General features: G+C 44.6%; 2 protein-coding genes across 10 annotated transcripts in view; both read left to right on the plus strand.

Moving 5' to 3' along the window:
• Nucleotides 1-6,616, plus strand: part of DPP8 (dipeptidyl peptidase 8) — a 63,099-nt gene extending 56,483 nt beyond the window's left edge. For all 4 annotated transcript variants that reach the window (XM_007166029.2, XM_007166030.2, XM_007166031.2 and 1 more), the window contains 2 exons: nucleotides 477-588; nucleotides 2,783-6,616. In XM_007166029.2, coding sequence (XP_007166091.1) covers nucleotides 477-588; nucleotides 2,783-2,905 — 235 coding nt within the window. In that variant the 3' untranslated portion in view covers nucleotides 2,906-6,616. The remainder of the gene's footprint in view (nucleotides 1-476; nucleotides 589-2,782) is intronic.
• A 16,126-nt stretch (nucleotides 6,617-22,742) lies between these two features.
• IGDCC4 (immunoglobulin superfamily DCC subclass member 4) overlaps nucleotides 22,743-26,124 on the plus strand; it is a 39,121-nt gene continuing 35,739 nt past the window's right edge. For 2 of the 6 annotated variants that reach the window (XM_057543856.1, XM_057543858.1), the window contains exon 1: nucleotides 22,744-22,909. In XM_057543856.1, coding sequence (XP_057399839.1) covers nucleotides 22,840-22,909 — 70 coding nt within the window. In that variant the 5' untranslated portion in view covers nucleotides 22,744-22,839. Of the gene's footprint in view, nucleotides 22,910-23,443; nucleotides 23,536-23,648; nucleotides 23,786-26,124 lie in introns of those variants that run through there. The other 4 variants (XM_057543857.1, XM_057543860.1, XM_057543861.1 and 1 more) reach the window with 4 other exon arrangements.

The following is a 26,124-nucleotide window of genomic DNA, read 5'->3' on the forward strand; positions in this document are numbered from 1 at the left end:
TTTTTTTAAAATAAATTTATTTATTTATTTATTTTGGCTGCCTTGGGTCTTCGTTGATGGGCGCAGGCTTTCTCTAGTTGCGTGGTGCGGGGGCTACTCTTCATTGTGGTGCGGGGGCTTCTCTTGTTGCGGAGCACGGGCTCTAGGCATGTGGGCTTCAGTAGTTGTGGCACGTGGGCTCAGTAGTTGCGGCTTGCGGGCTCTAGAGCGCAGGCTAAGTAGTTGTGGCGCATGGGCTTAGTTGCTCCACGGCATGTGGGGTCTTCCCGTACCAGGGCTCAAACCCGTGTCCCCTGCATTGGCAGGCGGATTCCTAACCCATGCGCCACCAGGGAAGTCCCAAAATGTTGAATCCTTATTCTAATATTACAGTATAAGGAAGTTAACGTAGTTAGTTGTGATTAGTTTTAAGGAGTTAAGTGGTTTTCCCAAATACTCTTATTTTGCCTAATCCTCTGATATTTCCATTTTTCCAGACCAAATCGTTTACTACTCTTACATGGGTTCTTGGATGAGAATGTCCATTTTGCACACACCAGTATATTACTGAGTTTTTTAGTGAGGGCTGGAAAGCCATATGATTTGCAGGTGAGTTCTTTTACATTTTCTGATTAAAATAGCCATGATTAGTGATTGGTTACTTTGAAATATAATAAAGTATGGAGTAAGGTTGAATTTTCAGCTATGGCCACACTCTGCTTAAGAGAACTAAAATAATAGGCATAGTTAGTAGTGCCTCTAGTTAGATAAAAATTAAGATCCTGTGGAAGTCAGGATGAAAATTGTCCTATCAGATTACATGACTTGTGTATCTGTATCTGCTTTCAGTTTGTAATCATGGACAAGATGACAGGAGTCCATTCACTATCCTCCTTTGCTTTTCTTCTTCCTCTTGGAAGGGTAAAGAAATGCTACTTGATTTCATTGTTATAAAGGAGTTTTAGGACCTGATTACAAGGTCTTTTAATTTTCTTCTATTTTATATTGACATTGAAGCAGAAACCAACAAGTTACTTACCTCCATTGCTCCATTACTCAAAAAAAAGCTTTTAAGAGAAATTTTTCCTCCTTTCTTCCTTGTTTCTACTCCTTACACGGATTGTTCTCATAAGAAATGAAAAATATTACTTTTCCCTTTTTTGTGTTTCAGTTGACATTTATGTAGGTAAACTATGAGATGTTTGTCTATAGCAGCAGTTTTCAAGCATTTTGGTCTCAGGACCCTTTTATATACCAAAAAGCTTTTGTTTATGTGAGTTATGTCTATCAGTATTTCTCATATAAGATTAAGACTAAGAAAATTTTAAAATATTCATTTATTTATTTAAAATTAACAATGATAAACTATTACATGTTAACACAGATCACATTTTTAATGAGGGAGAAAATTTTTCAAAACAAAACAATTTACTGAGAAAGCACTGTTTTACATTTTTCTAAATCCCTTTAATCTCTGGCTTAATAAGAAATACATCTAGATTCTCGTATCTACTTCCACATACAATCTGTTGTGAAATGTTGTTTTGGCTAAAGTAAATTAAGAAATTTTGGCCTCAAAATATGTAATTAAGAAATGGGAGTAATATTTTAGCTTTTTCAGATAATCGTGGATATTCTTCTTTGTTGCTACACCAAAACTGAACAGATGGTAGTTTCTTAAAGGTTAGTCTTAGTGTGGAATCTGAAACCATATCTGTAAACTTTTCATACTCTGCTACACTACAGTCTGTTGGATCTTGTACTTCAAATGGATCTTTTACCCATGCATTGGTCATCTGGAAAATATTGGTTCACTTCTAAGTGTTGACCCATTTCATCATACAATATTTTTTAAATCATATACATTGATATTACCACTGATCTCAACAGAAAATTCTCCAAGTATTGGGAAGCTCATGAGCTAGGAGTGGTAGATGCAAGTTTTCCAAAATTCTAATTTTCATTTAAAAGCTCAAAATTTATCATTGGCAACAAATACTGTCAATGCTGTCCTTGAAGTGACTGGCTCACATCATTTTTGAGAAAATGTTTGCCAGATAGCCAAGTCTGAATCACCATAGTTGTCATTCTTTCAAGTGAAAAATGGAGTTCCATTTAAAAACTCAGTTGTAGGGACTTCCCTGGCTATCTAGTGGTTAAGACTCCGTGCTTCCACTGCAGGGGGCGCGGGTTCGATACCTGGTCAGGGAATTAAGATCCCGCATGCTGTTCGGCGGGCCAAAAGAAAAACAAAACAAAACAAAACTCAGTTGTACAAGTCCTTTTCCTTGAGACATTGTGTAGCAGAAGTGCTTTATGCCTTCTTCCCATCTTATCACCACAGAATATAAAAAGACCTCTGCTCAAGGGTTGCAACTTAATAAAATTCTAATTTTTACTACTACTTAAGTGAAACTGGTATTTTTTCTTGTGTCACTGCCTTGATTCACCCACTATTGCCTTTCATTATCAGTGCAAATGCCAACACAGTGAATAAAGGCAAATAATGTCTTAGTTTTGATCTGAAAGTAGTTTTGACCTTGTGTATCCCTGGAAAGAGTTTATGAGGACTCCTGAAGTCTGCAAACCACACTTGGAGAACCATTGATCCTTCTGTAAGCTTAGTGGTACATAGGGAATTTTAAAGAGAAGGCCCTTTAGATAGGATGTATGTGTATAATATCTTGGAGAAGCTCTGCTCCATGTTATTAATTCTGTTGAAAATCTCTGGAAAGCTTTGGAAGGAGATGTGTTCCTAAATTCTTATTTTGTGTATTTTGATTTTGTTGTTGTTGTTTTTAAGATCTATCCTCAGGAGAGACACAGCATAAGAGTTCCTGAATCTGGAGAACATTATGAACTGCATCTTTTGCACTACCTTCAAGAAAACCTTGGATCACGTATTGCTGCTCTGAAAGTGATATAACTTTGACCTGTGTAGAACTCTGGTATACACTGGCTGTTTAACCAGATGAGGAGGTTTAATCAGTAGAGAATTGATCATCACATTTTGGTACCTGCCACATAACATCTACTTCTGAAAGTATATTTGGTGCCATGCAGGTGTTTACAGCTTGTAGATAGTAATCTAATACCTTAACCATACACAAAATTAAATGATGCATATTTCTAAGGGACCCAGCAATACCATGAGAATTACTGAAAGAAATAAGACATTAGCACCATGTATCCATACTACCTTATTTTCATTTTTTAATAGCATTATGAAACCTCATGGACTTAATTAGTGTATTTTTACAGTATACTTCTGAGTTTGTTAAAATATGATATTAGTGATTGGTTTGGTTCAATTCCAGAATCTCTGACTAGTTACAGATTTGATAGCACTTAAATGTAATTGAATAGCTTATACTACATTGCTTGGGGTGTATCCAGCATGTTATGAACTAATCACTATTAAACCTATGGCTTAACTGGTCATTAATGATTTTTCAAGGATAACTTAGTAGCCTCCTAAAGACACTTAATTTTGTTTCATTCAGACTCTGACCAGTTTTTAACCAATTTAAACTGTATCTAGTATAAATAGTTCTCTTTGATGATATGACCGAGTGGGTTTTTCCTTTCACATAAAGGCAACTAACTGTATATGTAGCATGGATTTAATTAGTCTTATAATATTGATAATTACAGGCAGGAAAATTTTAATCAAATGATTAGAGCTTAAATATTTGCAGGCAATTTCTTTCCCTTTAGGAAAAGAAAAAAGTACACATTCACTTGTATTTTTCAGAAAATTTAGTGGTGCCAGTTTCCATTGGGTATTTCCTCATTGAAATGTTCCAGAGTTTTAGGGCAATGGAGGGGAATTTTGGTGGGGTGGGGGAGACCAGAGTGTGGAAAACGGCAGGGAGAGGAGAAGGCAAGGGTCTGCTTAAGATCTAAGAAGAAGTATAATTTGACCAAAAATACTCATGAAAAAGTTTAGGAATTGAAATTTAAACTCCTAGAATATTAGTTAAGGAAACCAGATTAAGAAATCACACTCTTGCCAACACAGGTACAGACTAACATTATTCAGGGGAGGAAAAGTTCCTTAGAGTTCTTTTACAATTCTAATTCTAATTTTTTTTATTTTCTTCTTAATTTTGGAAACCTTACAAATTGAAACTTTCTTTAACCTTTTTAAATTATTTGAGTATTATTTAGATATTGTGAGCTTAAAGAGTTTCCAGACAACCTCTTTACCATAAACTGATCCCCAGCAAGGCATGGCTCTCTTTTGCAATGTTCAAAGCTTGTAAGTGATTTCTTGAATGACCATGACATTTTTCTGGTTTAGCCCTAGCATTTGACTATTAAGGGAGCTCGTAGTGCCGATTGGGATCTGCCATCTTAGAATCTTAGGGTGCTAGATGGGTCACATTGGAGCCGGTGGCAGAGAAGGCACCTATGAGTTTGACAAGCCTCAGTGTTTGGAAAGTACTTCTAAACAACACTCCAAAAAAAAAAAATTACTCTTTTCTTTCTCACCACTACAGAGAGAGTAGATTCCTGCCCTAGAGAGCACAGCCTCCATTAGTAAGGATGGTGACTGTGCGTGAGATGTGGACTTCGTCACTGAGGGCCGCATGGGAGGTGGGGGAGGTCCAGAGATGGCAGGGTGACCTGGCTGTGCTGTCTGTGGAGGGGGATTGGGTTTTGCTGTTTTTGTATTTATACTGTATAATAGGTACCACACTTTTCCCTGTGTCTGTATATGTATTGATTTTCTTGTTATGATATTTTCCCATGCCAATATTTGTTTATATTTTTTTCAATGTTAAATTAAATTGATTTGGGTAACTTTTCTTCCCCAAGAAAGTATTTTCCCCCATGACTTAAGTATGTATCTGATTACTGAAGATGGTTTTTGTCTGGGGACTAGTGGCGTCTTGACGATATAACCTTATATAATATGCAAAGTAGAAATGGTATACAGTGGCTTTTATACAGCTACTCATTTGAAACCTCTTACCCAATAAGGCTGTTTCTTCAAAATGGCATCTCATATTTTACCAAAACAAACCTTAAAGAACCTCATGGACTCTTGAATTCACAGGTGTTTTCCTTTTGCATCTTGCCTTCTGCTTTCCTCCCACCACAAGGAATGCTTCTGTTATAATTCCCAGTCAGTTAAATGCCATTCTTCCATAGGGGGAAAAATACCTGACTGAATTCGCTTACAGAAAGACAGCTCGATTGAATTTGATTTTAAAATCAGTGTGGAAAACATCATAGTCAATTCAAGCAATCAGTAGAAATCTCACTAAAACTATTTGTACCCTGTGTTTGGGTAACAAACTAAAAGGCAAGAGTATAGCCACATTTTTAGTGAGAACCAAAAAGCACTAGCTTAAACATCAAAGGGGGGTTTTGCAGGTTTGATAATTGGGTGCACTTGAACAACCATCAGTAGTTATGGTTGCTTCTGCGTTTTTGAGCAGTGAGACTCAAAATCTAAGATTCATCTGGGATGCTTATGAAAAGAAGTGCAGTCTTGAACCTCACTCTTAGAAATTTGGATTTCATTGATTTAAGTGGAGACCAGGAATCGCATTTCTAACAAGCTTCCCAGGTGACTCTAAAGCAAGTCATTTGTGGGCTACTTTAAGAAACTTCTGTAGAGAATGAGTTGGATTAAGAAAATAATAGGTGATTTCTACACTGGACTGATTTACAAGAACCTAAAACAATAGTCAAGATAGCTGCTCATCTGTGATGACTGTTGGCCCTTTTTTCACTCTGAAAAAAGCAGAAGGTATCATTAACTGTCTATCCCCTTGGTCTGGAGATTAATTTTGGAATGAAGGTTTTTCTGTCTATGCCATTCCTGGCTTGTTTCCAAAGCCTCATACAAGAGGATGAAGTCACAATGCATGCATTATTTTTCAGAAGAATGAAATATAGATATTGATGCTTACTTTACTTGTTTTACTTCTTACAGAAGGTGTATCCCACCTCTCTGTAACATTGTTCTCTCTTTAGGTGGAATGATTCCTATGAGATCTCTCATTATTACAGAATTGTAAAATTTTCAAGCTGTTATATCTTTGATATAATCTGATGTTCTCATTATTTAGAGGAGGAACCTCCATATAGAGAGAGGAGAAAATATACCCATGGTCACGCAGCCAGTTAGTGTTTGGTTGGTGCTAGACTCCATCCAGATATCCTAACTCATGGTAGTTAAATGATATGTAGAAAAGGCAAATTTTTAAAGAAGTATTTATTAATATATTCCTATGAAACATTTTAAAGATAACATAAAATGGTTAATTTTTCCATTCTAAAGTAAATGCTAAGCATGCTTATTAATGAAGCAGTACTTCTAATTAGTATATGACATTCTGAAGTTAATTAAAATTGTTAACACTAAATGTGTCTTCCTTGGTGTAGTGGGGGGTTTGGGGATTGGGGTATAGAGTGCTTGCTTAAGCCTGGGAGCCCAAATTATAGCTGTTTAAAGTAAGCAAAGAGACATGGCCATATCTAAACTAAGATATGTAAGGTGAGTGTCCATTCCCAGCAGACATAAAGGAATAAGGAAACTTTCCTGACTCCCACCTTCCCAACCCCACCCAGCCCCAACTAATCCATCTTGCAGCCTGAAATATGGAGACATGTTAGTTCAAGGTGCTGGTCAAGAGACAGTTCTAGGTAATCATTTGAGAAGTCCCTCAGAGAGAGAAAAAGTTGTGTTCGTATGTTTGTTTTTACATAACCCAAATACAAATTTATGTTGTATTCAGCACAGTTGGAGTTCAGGTCTTTAATTTTAGAACATAAAGTGCCTGCTGTTTTAAGCATTGACTTATATAAAAAGAACTGCATGTCTCACTCCAGTAAGTTTATGGGTTTTCTCATTTTCAGCTACATGGCTTTTAATCATGTAAAATGAAACATTAGTTTTGTTGCATTTTATTACAGGTTCTTTGTTGCAATAAAGATGCTGCTAAAATGTAATTGATGTAAATTTCCCTTTTTCCCCCATTCCCCATTTGTACAATCTTTGCCTTGATTAGTGGCAACTGTGAGTGATTAATACACACGAACAAGGTCATGTGCTTGCAGTGGCGAGCGGAGACTGCAAGGTGATTACGTGGGGTTTCTAGTATAAACACTAACTAAAAATGCATCCAAAGCCAGAGGGAGATGTGCGGAGACCTGCTTTGTACCTGTAAGTGGTTCCCTACAGCCAGCGTTGGTACTGCAAGGGTGGGTGATGCTTGGAGCCAATGATTAGCATAACCTCCCTGAGCAGCTAGGAGTTTCTCTGGAATGCCTCTTGGAGTTGACAGTGGTTTCTGCATGCTCCCCAGGAAATTTCAAGGGAGTTCAGTGTAATACTTTCTTCAGAGATTTCTTTGACAATTCTCTGGTCTTTTGAAGCTGTACTAGAGAAAGGGTAGGGGAAAGAAGCAGATGAACCCCTCTAAAATTAGTAAATTTGGGTTTGTCTAATAATCCTTCCAGAACAAACCCTCACTCTGGATTCTGTAATCCTCTAAAGTTGTATGCAAAATATTGCATGAATGAGTGGAGGTGCATTCTGGGGAGAAGGGCTTTGGCGTTATCAGATTCTCAAAGGGATAATGATTTTTAAACCACTGCTATGTTATGTATTAGGGTCTTAAACTTTTAATTTGTATACAGAAATTTTTAGAAATAAAGATTATCTTTAAACAGGGTACTGCTATAGACCTATCCTTTTCACCTCATAACACGTTAAAAAAAAAAAGACATCTCTGTGACTCTGGGATAAACTGAGGTACACTGGGTTAACCTGTTGAGGTTGCTTGTCGCCAGAAGTAACCAGCCAGACTCACCCAAACTCTAAAGAGATTAATACCTCAGCACACATGTAATTCATTTATGGCACTCCAGATGGGAACATTTTATAGACTACTCTGGTGTCTTTAATTTAGCCAGGATTTATTGCTAATCAAAAATCAGCTTTCAACCTGGCCATAAGCATCCTACAAAGACTGTGCTGGCGGTACACACTTCCCAGTGGCTCTCGGGCTCCAGAGCTCCAGAGTCCTGTCAGAGCAAGTGTATGGTCTCAAGACCTCTGGACGTCCCTCTAGCCTGACCTTACCCACGCAGTGGTAATGAGAAACAGGGATTGATCCCTTGGTGCTTTGGAGGGGAGCAGAGTCGAAACAACTGTATTTTGAGGATCTAATAACCATAACTTTATTTGGGGCTTGGAGTGGTTTGGGGAATCACCAGGATTTAAATAAGTTAATCAGCCTAGTTCCATCCACGGATCTGGTACCCTGGCCCTGCCACCCTGAAGAGGTTGAACTCCCATTGAAATGGATTAGATGGGATTCAACTCTGACATAGGCAATGAGATTTTTGAGTTTGTGTGTCCCTTACTGAAAGATAACACTCTCTAAATTGGCTCCCAAACTTAAGTTCTTGAAATAGAAGTTTGGGAACAATTAAGATAGTTGTCCTTAGCCAGTTTCAGGAATCCACCCCCCCACCCCACACCATCTTCACTAGAAAGGCACTCTGCAGAAGGGCAGAGTTTAACATTCTACTCACAGGTGACAATTATTTGCAGGAAGGTCCTCTGGCCGGGTAGGTTCTGGAAAACAGTGCTCTTCTGTGAAATGGACTCTCCGTGTTGGCTTGGTTTCTGGGCATGTGTATGGTCGTAGTTATATCCCTCAGCATGCGTGTGAGTGCCACTGTCTGTAGTTCCTTGGGTACTTAATGATGTGTTGCCTAGCCAGTTGATTGTTTTTCGTTGTCTCAACCGTCCATTCCTCCTCATTCCTGTCGCTGCTCCTACCTCAGTCTAGGACCTGTAATGTCATGCTGGGCTGGAGTAGAAGGTGAAGATTAAGAATTCCAAGTGACTTCAAAGAAGCAGTTCACAACTGTCATTCAGCAAATATTTAGTAACAATCATGTGCTAGGCCTGTGTAGGCCATGAGGAAACAAAGATGAAGAGGACACAGCCCTTGCCCTCAAGAGGTTCTCAGGACCAACTTCACCTCCCACCTCACTAGCACACCCGGTAGGACACCCACTTTCTTTCTTTTTTTTTTTTTTCCTTTAATGCTTTCATTTTATTTATTTTTTTATACAGCAGGTTCTTATTAGTCATCCATTTTATACACATCAGTGTATACATGTCAATCCCAATCTCCCAATTCATCACACCACCACCCCAACCCCCTGCCGCTTTCTCCCCTTGGTGTCCATACATTTGTCCTCTACATCTGTGTCTCAATTTCTGCCCTGCAAACCAGTTCATCTGTACCATTTTTCTAGGTTCCACATGTATGCATTAATATACAATATTTTTCTCTTTCTGACTTACTTCACTCTGTATGACAGTCTCTAGATCCATCCACGTTTCAACAAATGACCCAATTTCGTTCCTTTTTATGGCTGAGTAATATTCCATTGTATATATGTACCACCTCTTCTTTATCCATTTGTCTGTCGATGGGCATTTAGGTTGCTTCCATGACCTGGCTATTGTAAATAGTGCTGCAATGAACATTGGGGTGCATGTGTCTTTTTGAATTATGGTTTTCTCTGGGTATATACCCAGTAGTGGGATTGCTGGATCATATGGTAATTCTATTTTTAGTTTTTTAAGGAACCTCCATACTGTTCTCCATAGTGGCTATATCAATTTACATTCCCACCAACAGTGCAAGAGGGTTCCCTTTTCTCCACACCCTCTCCAGCATTTGTTGTTTGTAGATTTTCTGTTGATGCCCATTCTAACCCCCACTTTCTTAAAGGCATGATAAATTCACACTTTCCCATGCCAGTCCCTAATCAAATTCAAGTTGTACCCGACATTCAAGGCCCTGTGTCACCTGACCCAGCCTCACTTTCCCTCATCTGGGCTCTTCATTCACCCACAAGCATCCTGAAGTTTTCCTCTTTCAATTAGTAGAACTCATGCTTTGAGGCTAGACCCAGGTTCCTCTTGGCACCCTACAGAGCTTACATGGGAATCTTCCCCACCTGATGTAGGTGATATTGCAAAATGGTACCAGCATCAGCTTTGGAGCCTGGCTTCAACACTTATGTCTGCTACTTGCTAGCTTTATGGGCTTGTGCATGTTTGTTTACATAACTCTCTGATCCTCCATTTCCTTAGGTGAGAAATAGGAATAATAACAGAACCCTCCTCAGTGGGTTATTGTGAGGATGAAATTTGTTTAATATACTATAAAGCACTTGGTGCCTGGCATGCAATAAAAGTGGTCAATAAAGATTATCTTAGATTTAGCACTTTATTTTATACCATACTGTTTGCCACTGATTTTGTTTCTGCCGTTAGATTACAGACTGTGAGAGTAGGCACTATATTATACTTGGTTAATTCTCCCCATCATACCTACTATAGTCAGATATGTAGGAATCACTTATTTGGTACTTGAATACCAAAAAAACTTTTAAATGAAAAAAATATTTTGACCTCCCCCACTTAGGGTTATCTGATTGATAGGTTTAGGTTCCTGAGCACCCATCTACCGATTCACTTGTAAGACTGTGAAAGAAACGAAATTCTCCCCAGATTTAAGCTTTTAGGATTCCTTCTCTGAAATGTCATTGGGATTTTTATTCTTTGTTCCCCACTGAGGCTTTAGGTCTGGAGGAGTGGTTCTTCTCAGCCCTGGTTGCTGTCGCCGTTGCCAGGAGAGCTTATAAAAACGCTAATGGGGACTTCCCTGGTGGTCCAGTGGGTAAGACTCCACACTCCCAATGCAGGAGGGCCGGGTTGAATCCCTGGTTGGGGAACTAGATCCCGCATGCATGCCGCAACTAAGAGTCCACACGCCACAACTAAAGATCCCGCATGCCACAACTAAGACCCAGTGCAACCAAAATAAATAAGTAAATATTTTTAAAAAATAAAAATAAAAACGCTGATGTCTGAGTCCTTCCTGGGATCAATTACATCAGCTTGGTGGGTGGGGAGGAGGTGGGCCATATTTTACTAATTTTTGATAAGCTCCTTAGGTGATTCTAATGTACAACCAGAGTAATGTACAACTTTGAGGTAGAGCAATGAAAGACTGCGTTCATGGAATGTAAGGGCCAGAATGGATTCTTAGAAATCATCTCATCTACTGCTTTACTTCACAGATGGAAAGCTGAGGCCCAGAGCCGGTAAGTGATTATACTGGAGCCATCCCAGCTGCTTAAAGAGAATCCGCACTTGAGCCCAGGTCTTCTAGCTCTGTATTCACCTCCCAGAGCAATGTTCTCCCGAACCAGAGCTTAACAGAGAAATTTGCCAAAGTGAGGAAGCCAAGGCTGTGCTGCCAGGATGGCCCTGGCAGAGGTGGAGGGAGTAGAAGAGGCCATAGGGTCCCAGGCCCTCCCACCCTTCTTTCATCCAGAGAAGCAACTTAGCTTTTTACTTATATATGATTGGGGAAACTAGTTCTGCAGTTTAAAAGAAGAGGTCAAAAATCAGTGACCCCTCCCATCATTTTAGAGATGAGGAGACTGAATCCCAGAGAGGACCGCAAAGCCACATACCTGTCAAGTGGCAGAGTTGGTACCAAAAATCAGACCAATTTCTTGAGGTACAGGCAGGTAAAGTGGCTTCCACAAAGGCACAGAATCAGTTGGTAGCTGAACAGAGACACTTGAATGCAGTCTCTAGGACTCCTACTAAATTTCCTAAAATCTCTGGGACTTCCCTGGCGGTCCAGTGGTTAAGACTTCGCCTTCCAATGCAGGGGATGTGGGTTTGATCCCTGGTTGGGAAGCTAAGATCCCCCATGCCTCGCAACTAAAAAGCAAAACATAAAACAGAAACAATATTGTAACAGATTCAATGAAGGCTTTAAAAATGGTCCACTTCAAAAAAAATCTTTAAAAATAAAAAATAAATTTCCTAAAATCTCAGATATTACCGTTGTTAAGATATTCATATCAGAAATATAAAACTGTGAATAAGAATACATATTAAAATCAAGGAAATATGGTATTTGCCTGAAATCTGAGTTCCTTCAGGGACCAAGCTCATGCTGAGCTCAGAAAGCCTGTACTGGGTGGGTCTTGGATATGAATCTCCCTGAACTTGCCCAGAGAAAGAAGGGGGAGCATGAGAAAGACTAGAGTATTTGAAATCTGATAGACTTGGGTTCAAGTCCAGCAGTTGTGCTCTTGAGCAAGCCCTTTGCTTCTCTGACCTTGGACTCTAAAGTGGGGTTCTAATACCTTCTTCATAGAGTTGCGGTGAGGCCAATGTGTTGGAAGTGATTTATGAAGTCCTGATATTGATCTGACCTCATCTCCTCCAAGGAGTGCAGGGCTGCCAGTGGGAGCAGTCTTCTCTCCAAGACCTGAGCTGTTAGACCCAAGCCCTGGGGAGAAGATAGCTGCTGGGCGGGGAGAGGCACATGACTCAGCCCCAGGGATCTTGGGAGAATAGCAGGTTCCGGGACATGAGTAAGGAGGGGGTTGGGTACAGAAGCCTCCCATGGGGGTGACCAGACTCTGCCTTGACCTCAGATACTTCCCATCTGCCTGACCCAAGGCAGATCTTCCAGAATTACACATTACTTTGGATGAAGGTATAATTAACTGTAAGACCCTTGTTAGGATAACATGTTTTACCTGTGAACAGGTGGCACATTTCCCTCTGAATACCAGCTGCTAACATCTGTGTGGTGAGTGCCCCACTGCTTATACTATATTTCCTCATGACAGCATCATGTTCAATTTGATCTTCACAGTAAGCTACGAGACATCACTTAGGCAGTGTTATTATTCCCCTATGGGTTTTTATTTTCTCCAGAGAAAGAAATGAGGGTTCAGAGAAGTTGTGTGCCTTGCCCAAGGTCACAGTGCAGAAGCAGAATGCTAATCCTGGCTTCACTCATTCTTGAGCAAGCAACATGAGTTGAGCAGCTGCCATGGCCTGGCTCATGCTGAAGGATTCAGGGATCTGCGGATGCTCAGAGAAGTCAGACACATTCTCTACTCTCAGAGGGTTCTCAATCCAGAAGTGGAGATAGATGTGTAAACTAAAGAGGGTCAATACAAAGAGAGAGATGTTGAGTGCTGAGTCCTTTGTGAGTCCCCAGGAGGCAGGGCAGGACAGCAGTTAGGACTGTGGGCTTTGACCCGGAGAGTCTGTCCTCTTGACTCTCACTGAACCACTTCCTACTGTGTGACCTTGGGCAAGTTACTTACCTCTCTGTGCTTCAGTTTCCTCTTCTGGAACATAGAATTAATAATGGTACTACTTCATGGAGTTGCTGTGAGCTTCAATATGAAAAACACACGCAAAACTCCTAATATCTGGCATATGGCACTCAACAAACATGAGCAATTGTTTTCTCTGGGTAGTGGAAAAGCGGATGGTCAGAGAAGGCAGCACAAAGGAGGCAGCTTTTGGATTAGGTGTTAAGGAATGAGTTTCTCCAGGTGGGGGGAAGTCATTCAAGGCAAAGAATACACACAGACATGAGGGGATAAAAGTGCGGAGCTGGCACACTGGGTGGCAGGAAACTGAGTGTGGGCTGGGCAGGAATATGAGAGGAAAAGTTGGGAGTGCTGGGATAGAGTGTGAGGGCCTTTTACGGTGAGAGTCGAGGCGGGTGTGCATCTGCCCCCGCTCTTCTGTTGGCTTCACCTCAACAGGCCTAGTTTGTCTGAGAGACCAGAGGAGAGGACGGGTCATGGAATAGATATACTTTCATGCGGAAAGTAAGGAGGAAAAAGGCTGTTGGGTAGGACAGGCCCAGGGGGAAGACTCTGGCCCCCAGCGCTGGGGGAGGACACAGTCTCCAGCAGGGAGGGTGCAGCTTCCAAAGATGGGTGGACAATGTGACCAGCATCATCTACCTTCAGTTCTCCTGAAGGCAGTGCTCCCATCCTGCCGTGGTCAGTGTGTCCAGCTGCAGGCAGAGCATCCAGAGACCTTGGGAGAGAGCAGGTCTCAGCCCACTGCGCCGGGTGTGCAGGGGCCCTCATAAAAGGGGACCAGAAAGAGCCATCCAAATCTCAGGCTTGCTGGGGCAAGGTGGCCTTGAACAGAAGTGGGTGTCGAACAGCAGTGGTTCCGGCAGGAATTAGTTGTTGGGCTCAGCAAGGTGGTGTAGAGAGCTGTGGAGGAACGATGGTTCAGGGCTGGAGGGCACCCATCTGAACAATATAGAGACCTGCATCACCTTTTTTTTTTTTTTTAAGTTTTAATTTTATCATGGTCACAGAGGCACATAGCTTAAGGAGTCAAGTTCTAAAACAAATCTCTAAATAACATGTCTGTAATATTACTCTATGATTTTTTTTCAGTTTTTATTCATTATCTAGTGGTATCCTACTGTGAAAGACTAGAATTTAGCTGTTTTCCCTCCCATTTCCACCAAACACACACTCCCCACCCCCCTCATCTTTTCAATAGAGTAGTTCTATTGTAATTTTACTTAGATTAATATTCAGTGTTTACACCATTATAACTACGTAAATGTATTCAGAGATGAGTCATGTAATAAGTTTTGAATCATTTCCATTCATGCAGAACTTTCTGTTTTATCTAGTTAATTATCTTTTTTAAAAAAATATGTATTTATTTCAATCCCAAACAACCTTTCCACTGATTTTTCTGTTTTGTCTAATTGTTAGTATCTACAATGCTTTTATTAAGTACGTTTTCATTGCCAATATACATTCCAGATATTTAATGAGTTTAATAGTTCCCCGACCAGGGATCGAACACACACCCCCTGCAGTGGAAGTGTGGAGTTTTAACCACTGGACCACGAGGAAAGTCCCTGTAGTGTTGATTCTTTAGGGAAATATGTTCTGATTTCCAGGCAATTGGTTTATAAATGTACTGTAGGCATGACTCTCTGTGTAATTCTAGTTTCTGCCCTCAAGGAGCTTCCAGTGTCATCTGAGACACAAGACAGAGACAAATGAATCATGTAAATGAAGAAGCCACTGTACAAGGCAGAAATAATCCAGTGCCTATTGAGTGGTACAAACGGATTGGTGAGGACTGGAAGGTAACCTTGAAGGAGCTGAGACTCAAGTAGCGTTTTAAGGATTGTATATATTTTTCTATTGTGGTAAAATATACATAACATAAAATTTACCATTTCAGCCATTTTTAGGTGTACAGTTCAGTGGCATTCAGTGCATTCACCTTGTTGTGCAACCATCACCATTTATTTCCAGAACTTTTTCATCATCCTTAACTGAAGTTTTTATGTATTTTTTTCCTAAATTACATTTACTATTTCTGTTTACAAAAATAATATGTGTTTGATGTAGACAATTTTTTTTTGTACTTTATATTCTTTCCTTTATATACTCTTCCAGAGTCTCTCTTCCATTACCATTCTGTTTTGGTATGAGGAAGGGTTTTGGGGGTTTTTGTTGTTGTTGTTGTTGTTGTTTTGTTTTGTTTTATTTTTTTTTTCGGCCATGCTACGTGGCTTGTGGGATCTTAGTTCCCTCACCAGGGATTGAACCTGCACCCTCGGCAGTGAAAGCACGGAGTCCTAACCACTGGACCACCAGGGAATTCCCTCAATGTAGACAATTTGGGGAAAAAAAAAAAAAACACAAAGAAGAAAATTTAAATATCCCATAATTCCACAAAAACATTAACATTTGTTGATAAGAAAGGGGTGAAAAGTCATCTCAGGGTGAGAAAAGACCCATCCCCCTGGCTCAGAGGATTTGAGCAGTGGTATAGTGTGGGAGATGGTTTTGAATATGGAGGGTGAAAATATTCTAAACATATCTACCTTTTGTATCTTCCTCAAAGGGGGATGAATGACCAGGAAAAGGCAATAAATAAAAGCTAGAGAAACATAATAAATACATTAAAAAAAAAAAAAGGGGGGGGGTGATGAATGAAAGAGGCAGCAAGTGGTTCCAGTAGTGAACAACCCAGTAAAGACTCTAGCAGCTGTTCTGGTTATCTAGTAATAAAAAACAAACACCCCCAAACTTAGTGGTGTAAAACAACAACAAAGCCATGCATTCTTATTACTGTTGCTCATAGTGCTGGGGGTTAACTGGTGTCAGGGTCTCCTACGTGGTTGCAGTCAGACAGGGGCTGGGGCTGTGCACTGGGAAGGTTTCCTCACACATTTGGCTCCTGGGCTGGAACAGCTGGGGCTCCTCCACCACCTCTGTCTCCACGGGGTCTTCCCACATGGTCCCTTCTCTCCAGCATGGCAGCGTTAAAGTGGCCAGACTTCTTACGTGGTGGCTCAGGGATCCAGAGGCATGTGTCTCCCAGAGAAAGCCAAGTGGGAGGTGTGGCTTCTTTCACGACACAGTCCCACCTCCATGACATTCAATCCTTTAGAAATGAGTCACTTACGCCAGCCTCTGTCCAAAGGGAGGGGAAATAGACTCTACTTGAAGGGAGGAATGTCAGAGAACCTGTGCACCCTCTGTATCTGTGGGCTCCGTATCTGCAGATTCAACCAACCACGGATGAAAATTAAAAAAAAAAAAAAATCCAGAAAGTTCCAAAAAGCAAAACTTCAATTTGCCATGCATTGGCAACTATTTACATAGCATTTACATTTTACTTAAAAATATTTTTAGCGTAATCCCTGGTGGTCCAGTGGTTAGGACTCTTGTGCTTTCACTGCCAAGGGTGCAGGTTCAATTCCTGGTCAGGGAACTAAGATCCTGCAAGATGCGCAGCCAAAAAAAACAAAAACAAAAACAAAACAAAAGAAAACAAAACTATTTATATAGCATTTACATTATATTAGGTGTTATAAGTAATCTAGAAATATTTTAAAGTGTTTGGGGAGGTTGTATGTACATTATATGCAAATACTACGCCATTTTATATGAGACTTGAGCATCCACAGATTTTGGTATCCGGGGGGGGTGGTCCTGGAACTGATACCGCACAGATACTGAGGGATGAGGGTGGCTGTATTTTAAAATCACTACAGTGGTAGATTCTGATATCTATTCTAGAATGATGTGAATGCCACAGATCCCTACAGCTCATCCTACAGAGCGAGTGGTTCATAAATTCTTGATTTAGGGTCATAGAGTCTACTGAGGTCTTAGAGATTACTCAGACAAACGCTTGCCAACACTTTTTAATGCTCAAACCCCTTTCACAGTAATATGCTGTTTGAGAACTCCCTTAGTGATTTAAAACACTCACCATTTTTGCACAGTATATGATAAAGGAGTAACTTTTTAAAAAAACATTCATTTAAAAAACATTCACTGGGCTCTTACTATATGCTGTGTGCTGTGCTGGATCCCAGGAAAACAAGAGTAAGCAAGATACACATGGTTCCTGCCACAAGGAACTTACTGTAGGGCAGTAGAGCCAGACAATTTAATGAAGTATATCATAATAAAGTGTGTTAGATGCTCTGATAGAAGTACCAACTCACTAATTTCTCTGGTTCTGATCTCTCTGTTCAGATCAAAACGGCATTTCCAGGGTTTTAACGTTTTTCACTTGGCTGCCAGGCCAGGCAGACACGTCACACTCAAGATGTTAAAAGAGCAAATTGTCTCCCCTCTCCTCTGTCTGGCTCTTCCCTCTGTTCTCTTTATTTGATAGCGTCCCATCCACCTGGTCAGACTAATAAAAAACAGCAGTCTTCTAGCCTTTTCCCAGTTTCTAGACCCCTATGTTGACCTGTTCCCAAGATGTTACCTCTCTATTAGATTATCTCAAAGAAGTTATTTTAAGAAAAAAAATTATAACAGTATATTGTTAATTGAGGACAGTTTTAACATTTAATTAAACTGAGTTAAAAAACACTCAACCCTATTTAAGAAGTGATGGGTGCTGATTTTAGTCAGCAAACAAGACTAAATGAGGACCAAATGAAATTTCATCCTATGTTATAGGGTAAAAAATAGACAAAAATTGCTTTAATTTTATGATTGTATTTTGTGCTAAAGTGAAAAAAAAACCCTAAAAATTTTGAGTTTTATTTCTGAAATGTGAAATATAAGATTTTAGGATATATTGCAGGGGTCCCCAACCCCCGGGCCATGGACAGGTACCAGTCCGCAGCCTGTTAGGAACCGGGCCGCACAGCGGGAGCTGAGCAGCGGGCGAGCCAGCGAAGCTTCAATTGCTGCTCCCCATTGCTCCCCATCGCTCAAATTTGTCCATGGACAAATTTTCTTCCGTGAAACCAGTCCCTGGTGCCAAAAAGGTCGGGGACCACTGATCTATTGGGAGGTACTTGTCAACAAATAACATACTACAGATACAGTCGGTCTGACTTTCTGGTAAATAAAAAGCCAGATTAGATTGAATTATCATTAGATTTTATTTTTTTAAACACTGGCTTTTGACATATTAGTCACTAATGACTTTGTTGTTGTTGTTGTTGTTTTTAATATTTATTTATTTGGATGCACCAGGTCTTAGTTGCGGCAGGCGGGCTCTTTAGTTGCGGCATGCGAACTCTTAGTTGCAGCAGGCATGTGGGATCTAGTTCCCTGACCAGGGATCGAAACCCAGGCCCCCTGCATGGGGAGCGCAGAGTCCTATCCACTGTTCCACCAGGGAGGTCTCTCACTAATGACTTTTGATTAGAAGACTGTAACATTCTCTTCCGATGATGATCAACCAGAGGTAAATTTGCAAAATTATCATTCTCTCCTCAGCATTAGAGTTTTGTAGTTTAGCCATCAGTACTCCTCATACTTCCTGTCATAGATCCCGTGGTCCAACGTGGCTATTAATTAAACAACCTATAAATAAGATTGAAAACAATTTAAGCTGTTTAATGGTAGAAACCGTGACAGTGTCCATCGGCCCTCCACCCATGAACATCCCCCCCGCACCACACACGCACCTGGAGGTGTTCCATGGTACCATTTGAAAGGGGAAAATAACAGAATACTTTATTTACTTTTAATAACTTTGTTTATTTTATTTATTTGTTTTTGGCTGCTTTGGGTCTTCGTTGCTGTGCGCGGGCTTTCTCTAGTTGTGGAGAGCGGGGGCTACTCTTCGTTGCGGTGCATGGGCTTCTCATTGCGGTGGCTTCTCTTGTTGAGGAGCACGGGCTCTAGGCACGCGGGCTTCAGTAGTTGTGGCGCACGGGTTTAGTTGTTCCACGGCATGGGGGATCTTCCCGGACCAGGGCTCGAACCCATGTCCCCTGCATTGGCAGGTGGATTCTTAACCACTGCGCCACCAGGGAAGCCCTATTGATTGATTTAAAAAGAAAGAAATTAAGACCAGTGCCATATTCACTTTTAATGGTGTGAACTCTTTGGAACTCCTGGTTAGAAATGTGCATCATCCCCCAGCCCTCTTATTTTTCTCCGTGATGCAGCTGAGGCTCAGGGAGAGGAAGGAAGTTGTCCAAGGTACCAGAGCAAGTCTGTAACAGAGGCAGGACGAGAACCATGGCTCTTCTTCCCTACACTGGGTTTGGCTGGCCTGAGCCTGTCACACCTCACACCTGCTCCCCACCCATAGCCTGTGTGCTAAGATATGAATGCACAGAAATTAATTGGATTTGTGTGTGTGGCTTATGGAATTAGTGGCACTTTTTATGTGGTGACAGATTGTTTGTTCATTTATCCATTCGATTGATCAGCTGCTTTCTAGGCAACATGCAAGGACTGCTCACCTAGCCCCGGTCTCCCTGTTTGGCTTCATCTCCCACCCCTACCCTCCTGCCCAGTTCACACCTCCTACATTCTGCTTATACTGGTTCAGGTATTTGTTTCCTCCAGAAGCTTTCTCTGGCTTCCCCAAGTTTGGCCTGGGTGCCCTTCCTCCCTGCACCCAATCCCAGCCTGTATCACACAGTATTATAGTTGCCTGTCTACTTACCTATAGGCTAAGTAGACTCACTTCTCAGACTAAGCACCATGCAGGCAAGAACCATCTTGTTCACCGCCCTGCTCCCAGTGCCCAGGGCCTGACCCATAACAGGTGACCCGTGAATATCAATGCAGTTAATTATTGGCTCTGCCACTTCCTGTGCCTTCATGCCACACACAGGGCCTCTGCACAGAGTGTTTCTTCCCCCACCATCAGTTCTTCCCTCCTTAAATTGTCAAGACCTAGGTCAAACATCTAAAACAATCAACAATTCTGTGAAGACTTTTCCCTCAACAGTCCCCCACCACACACGGTTAGTCCTTCCTTCTCTAGCTCCCATTCTCCCTGCCACCGCATGCCACTTAGGACACAACTGTCCCTGTGAGCAGTGACTTGTATCTTTTATCCTGGCCCCCTGGCACCTACACAGTGTCAGATACTGGTCAAGATGCTTAGAATTCAGCAGTGAACCCAGCACACAAAAATCCCTGTCCTTACAAAGCCCACTTTCTGGTTGGGAGGACAGACTACAAATAAAATAAGTAAAACGTAGAGCATGTTAGAAAGACGGGGGATAGGGACTTCCCTGGTGGCGCAGTAGTTAAGAATCCGCCTGCCAATGCAGGGCACGTGGGTTCGATCCCTGGTCCGGGAAGATCCCACATGCCGCGGAGCAACTAAGCCTGTGTGCCACAACTACTAAGCCCGTGTGTCACAACTACTGAGCCCGCGAGCCACAACTACTGAAGCCCGCACGCCTAGAGCCCATGCTCTGCAATGAGAAGCCCTTGCACCACAATGAAGAGTAGCCACCGCTCACCACAACTAGTGAAAGCCACTGCGCAGCAATGAACACGCAAAAAAAAAAAAAAAAAAAAAAAGTCGAGATATAGGGAGAGTGGGGCGGGGGAGTTGTGAGGATATGAGGGGTGGAGGACAGAGCTCCAGACCTGCACTAGCTGGGCAAAGGTCTAGAGGCTGGAGGGAGGGGACTGACTGCTATCAAGTTACAGCAAGGAGGCTGGTGTGGCTGGAGAGGCAGTGAGCAAAGGGGATGGCATAGGAGGTGAGGTCAGAGAGGTAAAACAGCCCTCCAGATCACATAAGCTTTCCGGTCATAAGAAGGACTTTAGCTTTTGCTCAGAGCTAGGAGGCATTGGTGGGTTTTGAGCAGAGAAGTGGCATGATCTCGTTCCCATTTTAATAGGATCACTCGATGCTATATTGAGAAAAGACTGAAGGGGGAGAATGACATAAACAAGTGAGGGGCCTATTGTGACAATCCAGGTGAAAGGTGATGGTGCTTGGATCAAGGTGGTAGCAGGAAGGTGAAGTGTGAAGGATGTGAAAGTGAAGAGTTAAGGATGGCTCCAATGTTTCTGACCTGAGCATCAGGAAGGATGGAGCTGCTAGGATCTGAGATGGGGGAGACTGTGGGAGAAGCAGGTTTAATAGGGAGGATCAGAGCTCAGCTTGGGACCTGTTAAATTTGTTTTTGTTTTTTAAAATTTTTTGGCCAAGCTGAGCGGCTTGCAGGGATCTTAGTTCCCCGGCAGTGAAAGCACGGAGTCCTAACCTCTGAACCACCAGGGAATTCCCTGGACAGGTTAAATTTGAGATGCCTATTAGCCAATGGAAATGTTGAGCAGGTAGATGGATACACAAGTCTGGAGTTCAGGGGAGATGGTCCAGGCTGAGATATAAATGTAGGCATCTTCAGCATAAAGATGTAATTTAAAGCCTTGATGACCAGATGAGACCACTAAGAGAAACAAGTAGGAGTGATGGGCTAAGTCAAATGCTGCTGATGGGCCTGGCAATGAATGAATAAATGCCAGATCCCGTTAGACCTGCAAAGTGCTGGTCATTATTGTGGGTTAGCTAGCAACAGATGGGTAAAGTACCTTCTGGGTACAGAGACAAAATGGCTCTAAGCCATGGGAACACTGGAGGTAGAGGGGATGAAGAACCATGGCGTCTTGGTCTTGGAAAGGACATTAAATAGGTCATTCAATCTGTACTCCTCTCCCTAGACTTTGCCTGATCATTGAATCCCTGGCTTTAGAAAAAGAACTGTTTGTGGGATACTGAGACAACCAGTCTGGCTAGGACAGAGAAAGCACAGTTGAAAAATGAGTGGGAAATGACCTTCTGGAGTCAGAAAATCAGGGTTCAGGTCCTGCATCTGCTGCTCCCTAGCCTCGGGTCCTTAAGCAAGTCACTTCACCTCCTCCAGCCTCAGTTTCCCTGCATGTAAAGATGGGAGCAATCAAACCTTCCTTGTCTCTCCCAGGGTTGCAGAGAGGTCTGAGTGTGGCAGTGCTTGGGGTAGAGTAAATGCCCTGCTGGGGTTGGTTATTCCAAGAGCAAAAGAAGCAGGTCAAGTGAAGCCATCAGCTTGGAATGGCAATATAAATGGGGATGCGGAGGGAACCGCCATGTCCTCAGCGGGTCTGCCGGTGGAGAAGCTAATGAGGATTCAGGCCAGGACCTGGGCTGGAATGGACTGGCTCAAGTGGCAAGATGGGGTCATCGGACAGAAACGCAGGCCTTGAATCTGCCTCCAGTGAGCTTGGAACCGAGATGTTGGAGACCCTGAGGCAGCGGCAGAGAAAAGAGACCCCGAGGCAGAAAGAGACCCCGAGACCCAGAGACAGACGAAGAGACAGACCCAGAAACAAGCTGCCCAAATGGAGGGGCCACGGCGACCCGGAGAGGGCGAGGCAGAGGGGCGCAGACCCCAGCAGAGCTGAGCCCCTGCGCGGCGCAGGTCACAGCGCGCGGGCCAGGGTCCCCTGCGGGGCCCGACCGGCCGCGCTCGCTGGGCGCCCCAGTCCGGGCTGCTCGCCCAAGATGGCGATGGAGGGGCGGGCGAGCCGGCGGCAGCCCGGGCCCCCGCGCCGGCCCCCGCTCGGGCCGGGGCCCCCGAGGCCGCGCCCCCGCCCGCGGCGCCGCGCCTCCCCGGGCCACTGAAGCCCGGCGCGCCCTCCCCCGGCAGCGGCGGCCGAGGCGCGGGGAGGAGGCGGCGGCGGCGGCGGCAGCCCGGGCCCGGCCCCATGGCGCGGGGGGACGCTGGCCGCGGCGGCGGGCTCATCGCGCTGACCTTCTGCCTGCTGGCCGCGCGCGGTAAGGGCGGGCGCCGAGGCAGTGGCGGGAGCGGCTGCGGGGTGACTATGCGTCGGCACCCGGGGCTGCGCCGGCTGTGGGGCCGGCGCGTCCCGAGTCCCGAGCGAGCGCGAGGGCCGTGGGGCGCGGGCTGCGCGTCCTTGTGCCCGCGATGCCTGCGCTTTGGGGTCTGCGAGCCGCGGCCGGGGACGTTTGCGGCGCGTACTTGTCCGCAGGGGGTGTGTGTCCTTGGTCTGCGGAGTCCGGAGTGAGTGTGTGTGTGCGCGGGCGCGCGCGACCGCGTGCAAAGAGTGGGGAGGGGGCTTCTGCGGGGCGTACGTGTCCGCAGCGCGTGGCCGGTCGCGGCGTGGCATCGCGGACCGTGGCTGAGGTGCCGGTGGTTTGTGCGGGGCGGGCTCTGCCTTTACCGCGCGTGTCTCCGGGTTGGGAGTGTAAAGAGGGGGGGTGTGGGGGGGTGTGTCTGCACCTCCATTTGTGTGTCGAGAGCGTGTGTAATTGTGTTTATGGGGCTGAGCTAATATTTGGCCTTGGCTTTCGGAGAGTGTCCATGCCCTTGGTGGGGGGACAGAAGCATGAGATTGCGGATTGACTGGGAATAGTGGTGATAAAATACTCAACTTTGTCCGGTGGGTGTGGTCCCTGAAGCTGGGTGGGGCTGGGCGGAGGGGGTGGTGAGCGCGGGAGTGTTGCCCCTTCCGAACCCGAGGCCGGGAGTGGGCTGGGGGAGGGTGCAGGAAACCAGTTGCTTTCGTGGACGTGTACGACACCCGCTCTCAGGATGGGACGCGTGTCACTCCTGCCCCACCCCCAGGGGCAGATCTGAGAAGCGTGGACGGGGTCAGCAAGGCCTCCTCCAACCCCCCACCTCAGTGCGAGGTGAGGGTGGGTAAGAGTCAGGGTTGTCCTCGCTGGAGAGAGGGCCGGGGATGGGGTGACGCAGTCCCAAGCGTCTCTGCCTAGGGAGCCTTCTTCCACCCCCAGCTCTCTCCCTTTCGGCCCTGTGTGCGTTTCGGGGCGGCCCAAGGGGAAGGTGGTTGGTAGGGCTGGGGAGGGGGATGGGCTGCCCGCTTTGTTCGCCTAGTTCTCGCCTTCCCAGCCAAGGGGGGAGCTGAGGATGTGTCCGGAGCCAGTCGGGGAGGGACTTGACGGTGGGGGTGGGGAGGGGGATTTCTCTCCAGCTGCTGTGGCTTTCCAGAGAGACTCAGCCAGGCCACGTGGGAGGGAGGCAGGGACGGCGGAGGGGGGAAGGAGCCTCCGCCTGGCCCGCCCCGGCCCATCTCCAGGAAGCCCAAACAGCGGGTGGGAAAGTCTCGGGAACTACTCGGACCCCCTCTCTGCCTACAAAGACACGCCCCTTTTCAGACCTGACTGCGGACCCGGCAGGAGGCCGCCTGGGGGCGGGGTCCCGGCGGCTAGGCTAGAGAAGTGGGGGGCCTGGGGTTGTCAGGTGGAGGGGGAGGGGAAATGCCAGAGAGGCGTCCGTCCTGGAGGCCAGGGGATTAACGAATAGTTGGGCCCACCCTCTAATGCTCTTCTGAGAGCTCCGGACCGGGCTCGGGGTCATCTAGCAAAGCGGAATCAGGGCTGGGAACTGCACTCGCTCGGGCATTATGGAGTAACGGTGGGGCCTCCCTGCGAGGGGCTCAGTTTCCTCTCTGGGGCTCCCGAGTGCACAAGGCAGGGGCAGGGCCCGAGCTGGGGCTCCCTTGGCAGCAGTGTGCGTGGCTGAAGCAACTACTCTGCTCGCCCTCAGTCCTAAATCCTTTGAGTGTGCAAAGCTCGTCAGGCCTGGGGACACTCCTATAGAGTTCTGACTAGCCTCCCCGACCTGGACGGAGGCCATTTATTCATTCATTCAACAAATATTTACTGAGTACCCTTTTCGGCTAGCACGTGACTGGTGCCTGAAATATAGTAAATAAGGAGGAGACTGACAGGTAGTCTAGAAAGGTCAGGAAAGGCTTCCTCCAGGAAGTGGTAAATAATAGAGCTCAGTGCAGAGGGTCAGTTGGCCCTGCAGGAGAGTGATGATGGGGAGAGTTTTTCAGAGAGAACAGCATGTGCAAACGCTCAGGGGTGACTTCGTTTAGACCGCTGAATGAAGCTAAATCTGGCTGGAGTTTAGAGCACAAGGCAGGAGGGTGGGGCAGGTTAGAGAGGAATAGGACAGGGGCCACAGAGTGTCAAAAGAGAAGGCTGAAGATGGAGGCTGGACCCAACTCATGAAGGGGCTTGTAAGCCCCACCAAGGTTTCTGGCCTGAGAGCCTGCATGAGCCCTTGGAGGGTTTTAAGATCAGCTTTGCATCAGCTCACTCCAGCTGATGTGGAGAATGATTGGACAGGATGGAGGCAGGAAGCTGAAGCTTGGGAGGCTGTGGTAGTAATCCAGAAGAGAGGGTGTTGCTGGCAACTAGAGTAGTGGCAATTGGGATGGCCACAGTGGATTCTAGAGATATTTAGGAAGTAGAATCGGCAGGATGTGAGGATAGAGTGAGTTTGTAGGGAGTGAAGGAGAGAGAAGTAAAAAATAATAGACACTTCAGCAGCCTCGACATGGCAAAATGAAGGGCTGGTGTTGGAGTCAAGATAGTGACTGCCCGTCTCCCCCGAACACTGCTCTTGGGTCAGGGCTTGGGAACTGGGGAGATGTATGCGAATGGGACTCGTGTCTGGGGGTGGTGGTGGGATGCCGAGTGCTCTGTTTTCACCACATGCAAGAAGTGGGGCTCTCCCTTCCACCCAGTCAGAATTTGGGGCGTGGTGATGCCAGAGGTCAGTAGCAGGAGGGCTCTAAGAACAAGAGCTGCTTTCTCCTCACCGGGGAAACTCCCCCCTCCATCCCTTTCTCAGCCCAGAAGCTCAGAGACCAACTTCAGTTAGTGGGGGTGTTGGGGCCCTCTCTGACCTCATCTTGGAGGTTAGGAACCAGGTCAAATATATTGCATTGGCCAAAAAGTTCGTTCGGGTTTTTCCATAAGAAAAATGTTACGGAAAACCTGAACAAATTTTTTGGCCAACCCAATAGTTTCTCTTAATAGTGAATCTAAATAATCCAGAAGTTATCTAAACCTTCATTGATCCTGTATGTATTTTCATGGCCCAAGTAATCATACATTATGTGTAAATCAGCATTTCCTTTCTTTTCTCCTAAAGGTACGTTGTTTCAAGTTGAGTAATCCCACAATTAGCGTCATTGAATGTCAGCGCTGAGGGG

Source organism: Balaenoptera acutorostrata, chromosome 3 (assembly GCF_949987535.1).
Source record: "Balaenoptera acutorostrata chromosome 3, mBalAcu1.1, whole genome shotgun sequence".
NCBI classification, from domain to species: domain Eukaryota; kingdom Metazoa; phylum Chordata; class Mammalia; order Artiodactyla; family Balaenopteridae; genus Balaenoptera; species Balaenoptera acutorostrata.